The 16062-nt window shown below is 37.4% G+C and overlaps 1 protein-coding gene across 2 annotated transcripts in view; it reads right to left on the reverse strand.

Annotated features, from left to right (window-relative positions):
• LOC134804532 (uncharacterized) overlaps positions 1–16062 on the reverse strand; it is a 121108-nt gene that overhangs the window by 3732 nt on the left and 101314 nt on the right. For both annotated transcript variants that reach the window (XM_063777638.1, XM_063777628.1), the window contains exon 7: positions 11922–12100. In XM_063777638.1, the coding sequence (XP_063633708.1) occupies positions 11922–12100 (179 nt within the window). The remainder of the gene's footprint in view (positions 1–11921; positions 12101–16062) is intronic.

Consider the following 16062-nt stretch of genomic DNA (forward strand, 5'->3'; position numbering starts at 1 on the left):
GTATAAAAGTTTCATGTAGGTACCTACTCCACGACGACTGCAATGCTGATGCAGCCTGCGCGTTTTTTTGCCTACGGTTTTGGTGCCCCCTAGACGTGGTGCCCTAAGCAAGTGCTTATTTTGCTTAAAAGGGTTAATCCGGCACTGCAAATGACAGAAGTCAAAGTACCCACCTTCGTATGAATATGGATTTGATATGGATGCGATATAAGTACGATTAAGTATAATTAATGACGGAGAAAATTAATAATTTTAAATAATTATGCAAATTATACGCGTGTATCAACACTGTGTGTGTTTATTTTACTACGTAACTATGTAAACTCATTTTTAGTTTTATTGATTACTTAATGTTTACTCAGTTCCCCAAAAGATGGCACTGTGCAATGTGTGGCAATTCATTTATTGTCGTTTAATTTTGTTGTATTATTAAATCAACACAATTATTCAATTAAATTTCTTGATATCCGTACCCCCTCTTTAAACTTAGAGTTAATTTGGCAAAATCCTTCCTCGGTGGCTTATTCATGTCACAACGTATTAAATTCAGCGCCATCTGTTAGTTTACCAGGGTACTCTATAGTGGTAGCACATATTTGAAAAAAGTTTGCCCCTCCTTCCTAAGTAGCGCCATAAGATTCAGGGGCAAACTTAAGTCAATCGAGTGTTGTGGCTACCCCCCCTTTTAGGGGTTGAATTTTTATAGCCTATAACCTGGCCGGGGATTTTCTCGACAGATGAGTAAAGTTTCCATCAAAATCCGTTAAGCCGTTTTCACGTGATGCGCGTTCAAATAAACAGACAAACAGATAAACAGACAAACAGACAAAAATTCTAAAAACTGTTGGAACGTGTTCTGTTATCGATTCTAAGTATCCCCAGCCAACTTTTTTTCGAATATCTTCCATGTACAGACTTTCGACCCTCTTCAGCTTTATTATATGTATATATAGATGATGCAAAAAGCGTATTAGGGTCATACAAATTTTTTAGCACACTCGTTCGTGTCTTTTTTGTAGACATCGCAACTTTAAGGGAACGTAAAGCTAATTTTTACGCGACACCTTTACACTTTTACAGGCGGGATACATTTTTTCAGTACTTGAGACTCAAATAAAAAAAACGGGATATCTATGTACCAGAGTCGTAACTATGATTGCATTGTCCACAGAAGTGACCTTTTCCCAAAATGTGTTTGACCCATTAAGAAAATTGGCCGTTTTCAAAAGCACAATAGCCTTTGTTGGCTATTACAGAAAAAAAAATACTGAATAAAAAAGGTTGAAAGTATTTCTGCTGAATAAACTTGCCGTTTGATCTTTCGGAGTAATGATTCGTGGAAAGATCTGATGTTTTAATGATGAATTATTTGTTGGTAAATTGTAAGGTTTATTATATGGAATTAATTAATTAATTTAATTTGTGTCTGACTGTCGGGGCCCAATAATAGGGGCATGCACGCCATTAAGCATATTTTAGCACCAATATGTATCGTTTTAAATGGGTAATAAAATCAAATATTTAATACAATTGTAACTTAACCTACAATGAGAGACTTTTATGTATTTTATTTTGAATGATTTTCGCAGGTTACGCATTGCAAAAGACAACTAAAATTAACGAGTCCAATAAAAATCTATAGGTACCCATTTTAAAGCTTACTTCATTAATCATAACTGTAAATAGCTTCTATTTTGTTCACAAAAAGTAGAATTTTAAATTGAGTCATTACAGTTAAAACTCTTGGTACTTATTGTAAATAATGCGTTTATGGTAGAGTATAATAGATGTCACTGGTTGAAAAGACCGGGTCTCAGTCATTTACTCATTCGTTCATTTGCCGATATGAGAATTTTATGGCCAATGAAGCTTTTTGATTGGGATTTGATCGCTAGCTTTTCTGAGCTTAACCTTTTCGCAAGATCGGATTTCTTATGCCTTGGCAACGATAACGTAGAATATTATAAGTTTTGAAATTTTCAGGCTTCAACTGTTTCTCTTATAAAGCTTTATACTTTAATAATCAGGAAACTTTTTCATGCATTCAGTTTTCTTGTGTAAATAGTAACTTCTAAGTCTTATGGACCTTGTAATATTTTTATGGTATTTTAACATTAATAATTTTATTGTCAAACTAGACTTAGTTACTAAATAATTCTGGCCAAAGCTTTTCCCCATCCATCGTGCATACCTACAGTCGTAACATAAAAGAAAACTCATTCAATTCTATTTTTCCTATAGGTAACTGTTGCGGCTGTTGCTCATAGTGGGGCGCTTTTCTACTGGTTTTACAAATGGGGACAGTAAAGAAAATAAATGACGCTAAGGAGGTTTACGTAGAAGGTGGAATTGTCCCAGTATTACGTATTGCCCCACTTTAGAGCTCACGGCTCCGGCCTCTTTAGTTTAGGTTCCAGTCATTTAGGTTAGGAGGGAACTGCTTAATAATCTCATCACAATATTTAGCGTCAGTGAAAGTTTATAATAGTTAAATAGACGAGGTAAAGTAATATGTGCTATATTATATTACATTTGGTGCTCTATTACGATACCCTGTGCTATAATAAGGACATTACGTAACTACGTCGAAAATTTAAAGGGTACTGTAAAACGTTGCACGATAAACGTGCGAATAGGTAATTTCCTATTTTTCGCACTTGTATCGTAAATAAAAAATCTATTACTTCCTACTGCTAGATGAGAGCGTGCTACTTTTATTTAAACTATTTGTTCCAATGGACCGGTCGCGTTTATATTTTGCCATGCATTCTTTTTCTGATCGTATAGTAAACATTAAAATAATTCAAGTAGGTAGGTACCTAATATGATATGAAAAACTTCTTTGTATCACTTTTACCTACGAAAAATGCGCGATTAAATTTACTAGGTAGAGTTTGGCCAAGACAACTCTGCAGCGATTTTGATAGCACACGTAGTGCAGGTGTTATTTATACGTCATAATTTCATAGAAGTTTGACGTTTAAAATAACACTTGCACTGCGTGTGCTATCAAAATCGTTGCAGACTTGTCTTGGTTCGACTCTATTTTCATCTTCTTCAAATACCGATATCCTCATTAATAGAAACATGAAGCTCAAATATAGTGAATCAACCTAATGAGCACCAATTTACTGATTTACTCAAGGAAACGAGAACACGAAACTTCAATTACCTTCTATAGGTACTTAGAAACATGTCATAATCTCCTTAGCTTTTTACATAATAACCATTTTAAGGCATTTAAAACTGAGCAGAGTTTAAAAAACTTCTTGGAAAGTTAGACAGATTACTTAAGGTTCAGATTTTAGGAAAAGTTACTTAATGGTCTCATTTGTGCGAGTGAGATTTTGCTTGGAATCAGAAGAATCAAACTTTTGAATTAAATTTGAGATTTATAGAATTGACTAAAAATGAATTCAAATCAAAATTATGAATAATTTGTCGAAAATACCGTACCTATATCAAAATATTCTTATTTAAGTAATTACGGCTAAACTTACTTGATGATTGCCCAGATTGCCTCTTTAAAGTGCTGTTACGTTCCGTCAAGAAAGAGGAGCAAAGACATAAGGCAAATAACTGGTGTAATCGACGCATTATCATTTGCGCAAAAATTAAAGTGGAAATGGTGTGGCCATACAGCACGAATGCATAAAGACAGGTGGGCAAAAATAACCACCCTATGGCGGGGCCCTGCGGGGACAAGGAATAGAGGGAAGGCTAAAGAAAAATGGCTCGACGAAATCGTGGCTACAGCCGGGCAAGACGTCACAGAAGGCAAAGGACAGGAAAAACTGGCTGAGTCTGGAGGAGGCCTTCACCCGAAGAGGGGTCTCTACAAAATAATAACATATATTTTTTTAACTATTCAAATCATTTTTTTAAACTTTTTATGTACCATGTAGAGAATCAATAAAGGCTTTTTATTTTTATTTTATTTATTACGTTCCGTCATTATAGCCAACTTTGCCACCAGGGGAAACTTTGCCCAAAACGACAATTTTAAACAAATTCGTTAATGTAGAAAAATTCTAAATACTTATGGCCACCCTGCTATTTTTAGCAGAAAATAGGTTAAATTTGTGACAAAACTATATACCAAACATGATGTGCACAACTTGACTTGGGAATATTCAGCGAGTTGTCAAATATAGGGTATATTTCAGCAGGCAAAAAATTGTTGAAAAACCGGTCAAGTGCGAGTCGAACTCGCGTCCCAAGGGTTCCGTACTGCACACATTTTCGAACGAGCGAGCAAAGCGAAGTTCATAAGTACATTCAATTGTTTCACACACGGCTGGCTAGGGGCACGCCCCGGCTTTTCCGTGTTTTTTAACTGAGCTATCAGAGGATATAATATTTAAAACTTCCGCGTTTTGAACACATCTGAATAAATACATTTTTGAATAAATTTTGCGTTAGACCCGTCTATAAATGTTAATATATCTTATAGTTAATAATCTATAAATATGTATCAGAGGATAGTTACGCAATATTTTTTTTAAATTTGTTCTAGTATTGTGTTAAGCATAGTGCCTACATTTTTTTGCATTGGTTAGGCGGATCTCTGTTATTTCAAGATAACAGGGCTACAACCGCGAAAATCGAAGTTCGCAAATTGCTGGCATTTCTCTTTGTCACACTAATTACGGTTTCATTGGAGTAAAAGAGAAATCTCCGCAATTTGCGAACTTCGGTGTTCGCGGTAGACCCTCTGATATACGCCAGTTCAGCCTTCTCATTTAGCTACTCGTACTTAAACCAATTATTTGTTATTATTATTTGTTCTGTTTGAGCACTAACCTCCTACAGCTCATCCTTCGACCTTACAGGCGCACCTCTCTCGGATGCTTCAGGCCTACGGCCCAACGCAGAGCTTGGCCTTCGACCTTCGCACTAGTTGTCCACACCACGTTTCACGTAAACAATTGCGGTTGTGGCCCTGATAGAGCTTATCCGCAATTCTTATTCTTAAGTCCGGCTCACGCTTAATTGCAGACTTCTTATACGTTTTTCCAGTAATCTATAGGCATCGGGCCCAATCGCTTAACAAAGGATAGAACCAAATCGACGATCTCCTTTGCAGGAAGCATGCACATGTCAGAGGCTCCTGGCCTTCAGGGTCTTCGACCTTCGCATTCAGACACTTGTACTATAATTTTATTGTTCTGTGTTTGAGCACTAACCTCCCGCACCTCGGCCTTCGGCCGTGCGTCTCAAAAAGTCTCTGGGGGACGCTTCGGGCCTTCGGCCCTACGCGTAGGTCGGCCTTCGGCCTTCGCAAAAGCTGTTTCACGACGTTACACCACGTTTCACGTAAACCATTACGGCTGTGTCCCTAAAACAGCCCAACCGCGTTTTTTTTACTTAAGTCCGACTCACGCTTGACTGCAGATTTCTAAAAGGTTTTCCTGTCATCTAGAGGTGAAGAACTACGAGTATTATGTGTATTTTTGCCTATTTTCTTAAATAACTTCTAAACTATTTCATATAAAAATATAAAAAAAATATATTTGCGATCCTCAAATGAAGCCCTTCCATTTAATATGTAAGACGATATGGTTTGAAAAACTTTGTTTATTAATTTTCTCATATTCCCCCTAAAAGTGCCCCCTATGCTTAAAATTCATTTGTTTTTATTACATGTCCGTCTTTGGGTCACAGACTTCCATATGTGTACCAAATTTCAACTTCATTGGTCCAGTAGTTTTTGAGCAAATAGGCTGTGACAGACGGACAGACAGACGCACGAGTGATCCTATAAGGGTTCCGTTTTTTCCTTTTGAGTTACGGAACCCTAAAAATGAATGCAAGTAGAAAAAAATTGAGAACCCTTTGACAAATATTTCCGGGTTTCAGTTATAAAACATGAAGCATAGATTATGTCCATTGAGGTTTAATCTAAAAAGGCCTAAAGACACAAAAGTTTTGGCGGTGGGCAATGTAATCCGGTAATTTACAGACCTATGGATGCCAACATTGCCCACCACAAAAACGGCTTAGGGTTGTCACTTTTGACAAATTTACCCAACTTCGCAAGTAAAAGAAGGTTATGTTTGTACACTAAAGTAAGTTTATAAATATATACTGTATTTGATTGGTCTTATTATCCTTTATTTAGATGTTTTATCCATTTAACGCATGAAAAATACAGCAAAACTCATATTTTAGGCCATTAAACTATTGTAACAGGTTTTCTCTAAAGTGACAACCCTAGCCTTCGTAAAATGCTTAGGTGAGTCTTGTATAGAAATGGCCAAAAACGGGTAGGCAACATTGCCCACCAAATTTATTCAAAAGTTTTTACACTTATCGCCAAGTTATTAACAGGGAACGGTAGGATTGCCCAAAACCTTTAAATGATCCTTAGACATCATCATACGAGCTGTATTTGAATACCAAATTGACGTGGGCAATGTTGGCGCAAACCCCGGATATCTTTGTCCGCCCTCTAAAACGTTAAAAAAGTGGGTAAAACAATGTATTTTTTTTAATTAAACTGATTCGTTTGATCACTATGGACGTGCTGAGCAAAAAAAAGTCATATGATGTGATATATTTATTTTGAGAAATTCGTGTTTTTTCAAAACAAGCGGGCAAAGTTGGCTATAATGACGGTAGTGGCCTCTATGTTTCAAAACAAATCATTTGCTGCCTTTAAATTAACTTTGGGAGGGGGCAACACTATACCTAGAGTAGTATAAAAGTCTGTAGTGAATAATTGTGAGATTTGTGAGAGAAGTGACTGAACTCAAACAAAGCCTAGAAGAGGCCGATGGAGTTTGCTTTCGTAAAAAAAACAGCCGGAATTCCAATTATTGGGGTTAATTATGCAACTGACCTGATTTCTGTCATTTTTGTATAAATTACTCTATGGTTTACGATAGGTGCTAGTGCTGCACTCTGGCGGCAGAACATTGCTGTAATACTCCCTCAGAGAGAGATTGCAGAGGGCTTCTGTGAACCGCTTTGTTAGATCGTTCGTCTTTTACGTTTCTACCGCTCGAACATGCATGCAAGAATGATAGGGACAAGTATTATAACCAATCTGATTTATGAAAATTATATTTAACTAGTTAGTCACTCGCGAACTTCGGATTGCTTGCCTGTTAATGCCAGTCTCTTGGTTGTGGTTAGTTTTGTGTTTGATTTAAAATGCCGTATTTATTAATCCAATTGATTAAATTAATTATTGCGTACCTAAAGTGCAGATTGGTTAACCTAGGCACAGAGTTGGGTACCTACAGTACCTAGTGTTTCAATTACATGTACCTATTTGAAATACAAATAAATGTATGTTATTATAATTTTACATACTAATGTTTTTAATATTAAAACTACTTAAACTTTAAAATACATTTCTACAAAAACATATTTTATTAGGTAAATCTATTACCGTATAATGGAACGTTTTTAAATATAGTTAGGCCACTGAAGCTGAGCTGTGGTGCTGAGATGTGGGTATATAAAATGTGTACCAGCCAGGGGATATGCAATTTTTTTTTTGTCTTCCAAGTAAGTAGGTAATAGATGTTTCTACTATTATAAACGAATCACCGGTATTTTAGTTACACGCTGTATACACAAACCCCCAACGGCAATAAATTTTAAATAAGGTAGGCGATTATTATTTTAATTTTAATATTTAAAAAATTAGGACAGAGACTCTATGCCACTTGAGAATTTATGAGCCTGATCCAAAAAAATTAATATGACATAAAAGGGCTATTAAGGGCTTAGCGGGCTTATGGTCAGGAACAGCGGTTGACCTTTGTGAAAATTAGATTGTTATGTCGCTTAGTTAAAATAAAATTTCAAGTATTGTTGTTTTAAAAAAATCATGAGAAAATGTGAAGTATAATATGATTAATGTATGCGTAGATTTATGTTACCTTTATTGCAGCATTATGTGACGTTACACGTGGAATTATGGTTTAATTAGTTACATATTATTCAAGGAAGATGTAGAGATAAAAAAATCTGAACACAGTTAAAAAATCTCCATTAACATACACAAGTGGGAGCTCTAACTGAACTACATATGGCATCATAAAATCCTGTAGTAAGATACTTTTACTTAATGTCTATTTGGCGATACCCCACAGTCCCCACATCATACGGTTGAAGCAAAAAAATAAAAATTCGTTGCGCGGTCGCGGCGAATTCGCTGCGCGCTCGTCTCGCTTTCCAACTCGCCCGCAAATCGCCTGTGTGATAAGGTCCTAATAGCCGTAATAGAATTCAATTGTTTACCACAGCCATTCTCTAAGTGTGTTCCGCGGAACCCTAGGGTTCCGCGACACCCCTGCAGGGGTTCCGCAAGAATTTAGAACACTATGCTTTAGTTGCCTCGAATAATTTTACTATGCAAAAAACACACTTCTAAAAACTATTGTTTTATTGTAGGGTTCCATCAAGTATTTTGCTTCCCAAAAGGGTTCCGTCAAAAAAAATGATTGCGAACCGCTGGTTTAGCATATTCAAATTCAAACAAGTTTTTTAATACTTTTCTGCTATGGTCGTTATGTGTGGTAAGGCAGACATGCTAGACGACACTTTTACGAATAATTCTGAAGGCATTAAATGTTATTTTGGATGTGATTTTATATAACGTTTTACTTGTTATCAAGGACTTCCTCGAGGAAATTTGAATATGCTTAGAGAGTTAACATGTTATGGAAACAATTTCCTTGACATCAGATTATCCTTCTTAGCTAGGCTCTTATCTTTTCTTTGAATTTTTAATTATTACAGAGCCATTACTCAATTAAAGGTTATAATAAGTACGAGTATACATGGTCTATGGAATTGCAACAATATTGTACATAGTCAAGGATTGTAATTAGTTTTAAGTTAATTGATTCCATCGTGTTACTAAAACCAAGCAAGTTTTTATTAAAGCTACATGCATGTAGGTGTGTTGCCTGTATGGTGTAAACTTAGATATATGTATGTGTTTGAAATAAGTAAATGAAATGGTTAATATTTGTAACAACCGAATCAACAAATTTAAACTAATTACCGACCTTAGCTACGTACGTTTCTATTGCAATTAACCCATATTAGAGTGAATTGCAAAAAAAATGTACGTAATTAAGCGCTAAGCGCAGTTAAGAAGCTGTGATTAGTCTTAACTTAATTGATTCATTTGTGATACGAAAATTAACCATGTAAATTGTATTGTATTTAGTGTACTTAATTCATATACATGAGTCGTACAGTAAAGCATACGCTTACACATTTTCATGCATATAATATCAATAGAAATGGCTTAATTGTCGTGACACAATGGAATCAATTCACTTTGAACTAATTACAGGTCCTTAACTATGTACAAAGCCCTATTATTAACACGTTCTTTATTGTAGAGACTAGGAACTTAACTTTATACTGTAACAGTAGCTCTGTTAATTCTCGTCTTATTCCCGGCATTTCCCGGGGAATCAAAGGAAATTGTAAACCCGAATCCGCAGAAGCTTTAGCTCTGTTATACATATACGATGCAAACGGGCGTCATAATTGATACGGAAGCTACAAGATTGCGGATACGATTGCAACATCGCTAACAACACGCCTACTCAACATGTAGGTATAGGTATTAAAAATAATGTAAAGTTTTTTTTTTCGAAATACTCTAGTGCTTGCGAACTTTGTCCGCGCAGAAGTCGTATTTAAACTGTCTCCCCTCCCCTCCCCCACTTACAACCCCCCATTTCAAACGGCTTACGGCGCGATTCGGGAAACGAATTAGAGTTTCACTAGATATGAAATAGTAAAGTTATGCGACGTTCCACGGAAAAAGGTACCTTATGGCGGCTGGTGCTTACGCTCTTATTAACGCCGCTCCAATATTCAGCCGGGGCAATGGTACCTTTTGCCGTGGAACTTCACATATCTTTACTATTTCATATCTAGTGAATCTCTAATTCATTTCCCGAATCGCGCCGTTAGGGTCAGAATTTCCAAAGTTATAATTCTGAATCCTAAGTCAAAGATTACAAAGTCAATAACATATGTGACGTCCCACGGATAAAGGTACCTTATGGCGGTTGGCGCTTAGGCTGTTTTTAACGCCGCTCCAATATTATTGCGGCGCTATGCGAAGTAAGCGCCGGCCGCCATAAGGTACCTTTTCCGTGGAACGTCACATATTATTTTTTAATAATTTTTGCATCTAATCATACTAAAAACTTCTCAGATACCTACCCCCGAAGATTTACATATATAAATAAATAGCTGTTTAGGTTGTTAGTCTTTAAGTTAATCTACATGCTACGAAGATCAAAAACATTATCAAAACATTGTTGAAACATCTGACACCAATAGTCACTGAAGTAAGTTACATGTTAGTAGCTATACTTAGCTAATCTAAAAATTAAATAATGCATTATTCTTTATCAATATTTTATATGTACCTCAATGACTATCGGACCGAATGGAAACGGAAGCAGATGTCCACACGAGCTCTACGGATCTGCCTGGATGCATATCAAATATTTAAAATATTCGAAAGCTTTGTATGATTCGACGGTTGTTGGTTACTACGCTACTTTCGTCAGTTTATTAGTTTGTTTTTGCGTAAATTGAATTGCATGCTTAAGGCATAGAGAAATATAGTAAGACAAGAGTGCTCACTCCATACATCAGTTTTGGTACCAAAAAGACTAATATTTTCATAGTCGACATCTAGCATCGAGTAGCGGAATTATCAGCACTGCTAAGTAGCAGTAGTAGTTCTGTCAAGTGACAATAGATGTTGCACCGACCGGAAAGTCTTATGTTGTTGAGCATTAGACTTTCCGGTCGGTGCAATCTGTGTATTTTTTTCTCTATGCTTAAGGTGAGATTTGGATGGATTAATGACGTTCGTGGTAACATTCGGTTCCGATGTCAACTGCAGCTGCATTAAGGTGCCAGTCCATTTCCAACGACAGCTGCACTACTGTTGCGACGTTACTGTCATTCATTGTCTTGCCATTCATTTTACTATGGAAATTGACAATAACATCGACGTGTCGGAGCAGTAGTGCAGCTGCGGTCAGAAATGGAATGTTACCTTTACTGTTACAGCGTCGTTGTTGCCGCCGCTTTATCTGTCAGTTACCTTGATAAAATGAGTGTCGCCGCCCTTCGAGCAACACGGAAGGGAGGCGGCATTCGCACTGTTTCCCCTCTGCCTAGGTACAAGATCAACTAATCTAGCGCGGGTAATAAAACTAGTTGCGCTCGGATTTTTCACTAGACGGAGTCCAAACGCGCGCGTGAACACAGCAGCAGAAAAAAATGCCTAATTGCTCGGTTTTTTGTCGTAAAAAGAGGTCGGAGACATCAAACTTACAAAAAAAAGGTGTTACATTTCACATGTAATATTTTTTTTACATATCATACGTTTAATTACATTTAAACACAATTTTTATATTTTAGTCTCATGTAATTGTTGGATTTATCGATTTTGCTCGCTCAGTACAAATTGCGGATCGGTCGAGCGACAAATCCGACTTCTCATCTGTCAGAATACAATAAAATACTTCGACAAAAATGTGTTAGTGTGCGTGTTGTGACACTTGTGACTCGTCCGTACACAAAAAGAGATCGAGGTTTGCAAGATTTGTCTTTGACGTGTGTCATTTTCTATGTATTTGTGTCGTCATTACAGATTGGATTTTGTATGTAAGTGTGTGAGAAGTGCGACTGTGTGCACCTTTCCCCCCGCAAAAAATGGCAGATAGATTTGTACGGTAAGATATCGCTTGGGCCTCTCCCTTCCGATGTGTCGGAAGCCGGTGTTGCTCGAAGTCGCCGCCGAATTACTGCCGCGATTATGACGTTCATTCCGTCACTGATTATGGCGAATTGTCATTGTCAGGTGAAAATTGTCAGTGATGAAACAGGGGCCAGGTGTAAGGAATTTTCATTCTTACCATTAAATATGTGGACGTATATACTAGCAGGAACGGCGTTGTTGGGCACGCAGGTATAGTTGCCGGCGTGTTGCGCAGACGCCGCCGGTATCAGCAGATCCGAGACGCGCTGCGCGGCGTCGGTGGTCACGTTGATGCCGCGCTCGGCGTCGTAGTTTATCATGCGGCTATTATGATACCTGACGACAATAAATAATACTAAAATACTGTAACTCACTTTCGTAAAAGAAGCGGAACTAATATAACGAGATAGAATTATACCTACTTATTTAAATAAAAATATTCTCAAACCAATTGAGAGGCATTTAAGATCAACCCAAACTGCAACTCGTCGAATAATCACTACTTTCATTTTTAGGTAAGTAGGCATGGGGTATTTTTTCACTTTACTTTTTCACTTTTCTCTAACAAAATTTGTTGTGAATTTACAATACAGACACAGAGGCCAATTCGAACGTACATTTTGAGGTCAAAATGTTATCATTTAGTTATCATTCGTGCGTGTATTGTGCTCATGCAAAAAATATATCATCGCAATAATATCGCATGTAAAATGTAGGTTTGAATTGGCCTCCTAGGCTTAAATGACAGTTTCGTGTCGGTAATTGATGTATAAAGTTAAGGATGGGTATGACATACCTAACGTGAATATCTACACACACTGAAAAAAAAACCTGGTACTGGTAACCAGAATCTGGTTAGCTGTACTATATTGTCTTGTTGTATATGTGACGACAGGACACTTTGTAAACATAACCAGACCATTCTTGTTAAATTAAATTTGTTAATTCTATGAAGTGTATAGTAGTGGGTATAAGACTTTTAGTAAACCCAACTAGCCGGTCTGTTAATGGTTACTAAATAATACAGTAACATATACGTTCCTGTCCTGTTCTTATAACAAGGTATTCAGTATATGTAACTGAACGATTTGTGCGGTGTACTGGTTTTATATTGTTCACGTTACCAGAACGCACTGTGCTAATGGGGCTTCTAAGCGAGCCATATGTTCACTGCAATATGTGGCCGGCAACTATTGGTGTCCTCTTACTCACATGTTAGAGAGGGACACTAATAGTTGCCGGCCACATATTGCAGTGAACATATGGCCCGTTTAGAAGTCCCTTCAGCACAGTGGGTTCTGGTTACGTGAACAATATATAACCAGTACACTGCTCTTCTAGTAAATACAGACAAGTTTTACACACTTATTTTTTTTTATTTTATTGATCAAATAAGTAACACAGCATTACAGTAAAACCAAGGCACTGTGACACTACAAAAGAAAAAAACATTTTGTCTCCACAAAGAAAACAATAGACACAAAAATGACATACAAATTAAACATTGGATTTGGGCGACGACGTAACAGTGTGGCTCCGTAGCGTCGTCTGACTCGGCGTAGGATTCGGCAGGTTGCCCCGGAACCGCCGAAACACCACACTCTTCGGCCAGAAGTCCGCGCTTGCGATGGTGTCCTGCAGAGGCCGCGGCACGCGCACTACAAATGAACTGAAGTGCACATAGTGACGCGACTGTAGCTGGTGCACCCTCAGCGTGTAGCCAGTCTTCCGGCGGACGTACTCCACCACCTCGTCGGCCCCGGCGGAGTAATGCAGGCGAGACACGTAGAGCGCCTTACTCGGTGTCGCAACTCGTAGGCCAGAATTAACCGGCTCCGCAGTGCCACACAGAGTTTTACGAGGCGCCCTGCGCGCCTTGCGTTTCCTTTCCACCAGTTTGAATCCCTCCTTATCCACATCGGTGCGGGAGGACTTTTCCTTAATCGGAGCCCGCACATTTCACTGTGTCAGCAACACGCAAACAACACGCACTTATACTATACACTTGTACTAGTTTACAATAAAATTATGGACAGGATCTACGTAAATAAAACATCGACCGGCCGGAACGTAAGACGCTGGCGTAATGGCTGCCGTTCTGTGAATTGCGCAATTCCTTTCTCCGCCCCCCGCCACCCGCGCATACACCGTGGTGTTGGCACAACTGTTTGATTCGTTCAGACTACAATGCATTATAGTAACCACAACATAATAACTTGTAACGTGTACATTCGTATCTTTATTTTTACATATCAATAGTTAGTGTTACGATGCATATATTAAACGAGACAAACGTTTAATATTTACAACACTTGCATCTTTACATATACAACGAAATTGTAAGCAGTACTAAATTGCATTTAACTAGAATTAAACAGTGATGTTTAAAAAACAAGTTTTACACGATACAACATTTTTTGTTATTACTACCGGATTTTAGTAGGTAATAACTATATTTTTAATTACTATACGTTCTGGTAGTATTGTAGAAAATTATTTTTTTCGGTGCAAGCAGAGAGTAGTCAATTAATCAAGAGTAACATCAGCTTCCATACCATGCCGCAAGATTTCTGATTGTCGTAGGGCGGCGCTATTTGATCGTTTTAGCGCGAAGTCTCCGTTTTACCTTAGGAAAAAAGGGTTTTGTATGTTTGTTCGGCTATTCTCCACTACCTACCGGTCGTATTTATGAAAACGGACACAGTACTGCTACTTTGTTCAAATGTATATTGGATTTACCTGACCGCTGTCAAAAGAACTTAAGTACAATGTAGGTAAACATAATAAACTCCCTTAAGGTACTTAACTTATTTATTGCCGTCAGTCTTTTTACTTTTTGAACCCTCGCAGAGGCTCGGAGAGCCACTAGATGGCGGTGACCCGACTCCGAGAATTTCTGAGACTGGAGGAAAATAACTGACAGTGGGATAAATAGATGAAAACAGGTTTTGTTACTGATTAACCTCTCTCTAGTAAATTCTCACAGAATGGCAAAAATATCACCTTTAAAAATGCTTTCATACCTCGTTTTCATTCGTTTCGTTCCAGTTTTCATACCTCGAAACATAGTAAACAGTAACAGTTCCAGTAGGTAAATGTTTAACTGATGAGTACCTACTTACTTCAGTGTGTTTCATAGCGATTATGGGTAATTTATTATTCAACTCCTGCTAATTTAAGCATACCTAATTATTTTGTTATAAATACCTACTAATCATAAATGCACTAGATTTTCATTAAGTACTATTGTATAAGGTTGTTGATGCAATAACCATATAATACCTAATCTTAGTAAGTATCCAATTATAAGTTAGTATTGATTTTAATTTTTAACAAGCAGAAACGTCTGCGAATTTAAATTAAATTGATTCTAAGCTTAAGTTAGTATTGGTTAAAAAATAAAAAATAGTTTGTATAAATAAATATAAATATTCGTCATCCTCTTCCAAATTATGTAATAATTAGAAATTGACGTTTTATTTTGTTGCTTATTGTATTTTATTTGTAAGTTAATTATAAGGTGTAATGTTTTGAAAAGCCGTGTCCCGTCGCCGTCGAGTCTCTTGCCGGTCCCATATTGTGATACCCACCTATAATTTAGAAGGGATTTAAATCTTCTCGGGTCAGAGGTGTAGGGTTAGAGCCGGCATAGCTATATTTGACGTTCATAAGCGCATTGTAATATGCCTAAGTACTTGGAAATTAAAATAAACTATCATTAATATCATTATCTTCAGCATTTAATTATTTTGTATTAAAAATCAAAGTTACGAAAACGCATTTGATTTCCTTGAATGTACTGAATTTAACGGATATCAAAAAAACACCCTGTAAAAATTTGCTAATTTCTGTAGCAATAAGAGCTCCGGTTTCATACTTCTATGTACTTGCGTTTCTGTATATTCTCTGTATTACATTTTACTAGCGACCCGCCCCGGCTTCGCACGGGTTAACAAATTATACGCTTCCTCAAGAATCACTCTATTGATATGTGAAACCCCATTTTAGTAGTTTATGAGTTTATCGCGAAGATACATACAAACAGACAGACGCGGCGGGGGACTTTGTTTTATAAGGTGTAGTGACTATTGAGATATGCAATAGTTGTGTTGTAGGGCAGCCGAAATTGTTCTACGATCTCTTCTCCTTTGTTAACAGGTAGGTACTTATATATTGAGTAGTCTAAAGTGGCCCACTGATTAACAGTCCGCCGGACGGTATCGGCCTCTGTCAGTTAGAATAAAATTTAGACAGTTCCGAACAACTGACAGGCCGATACCGTCCGGCGGACTGTTAAT

This window comes from Cydia splendana, chromosome 2 (assembly GCF_910591565.1).
Source record: "Cydia splendana chromosome 2, ilCydSple1.2, whole genome shotgun sequence".
NCBI lineage: Eukaryota > Metazoa > Arthropoda > Insecta > Lepidoptera > Tortricidae > Cydia > Cydia splendana.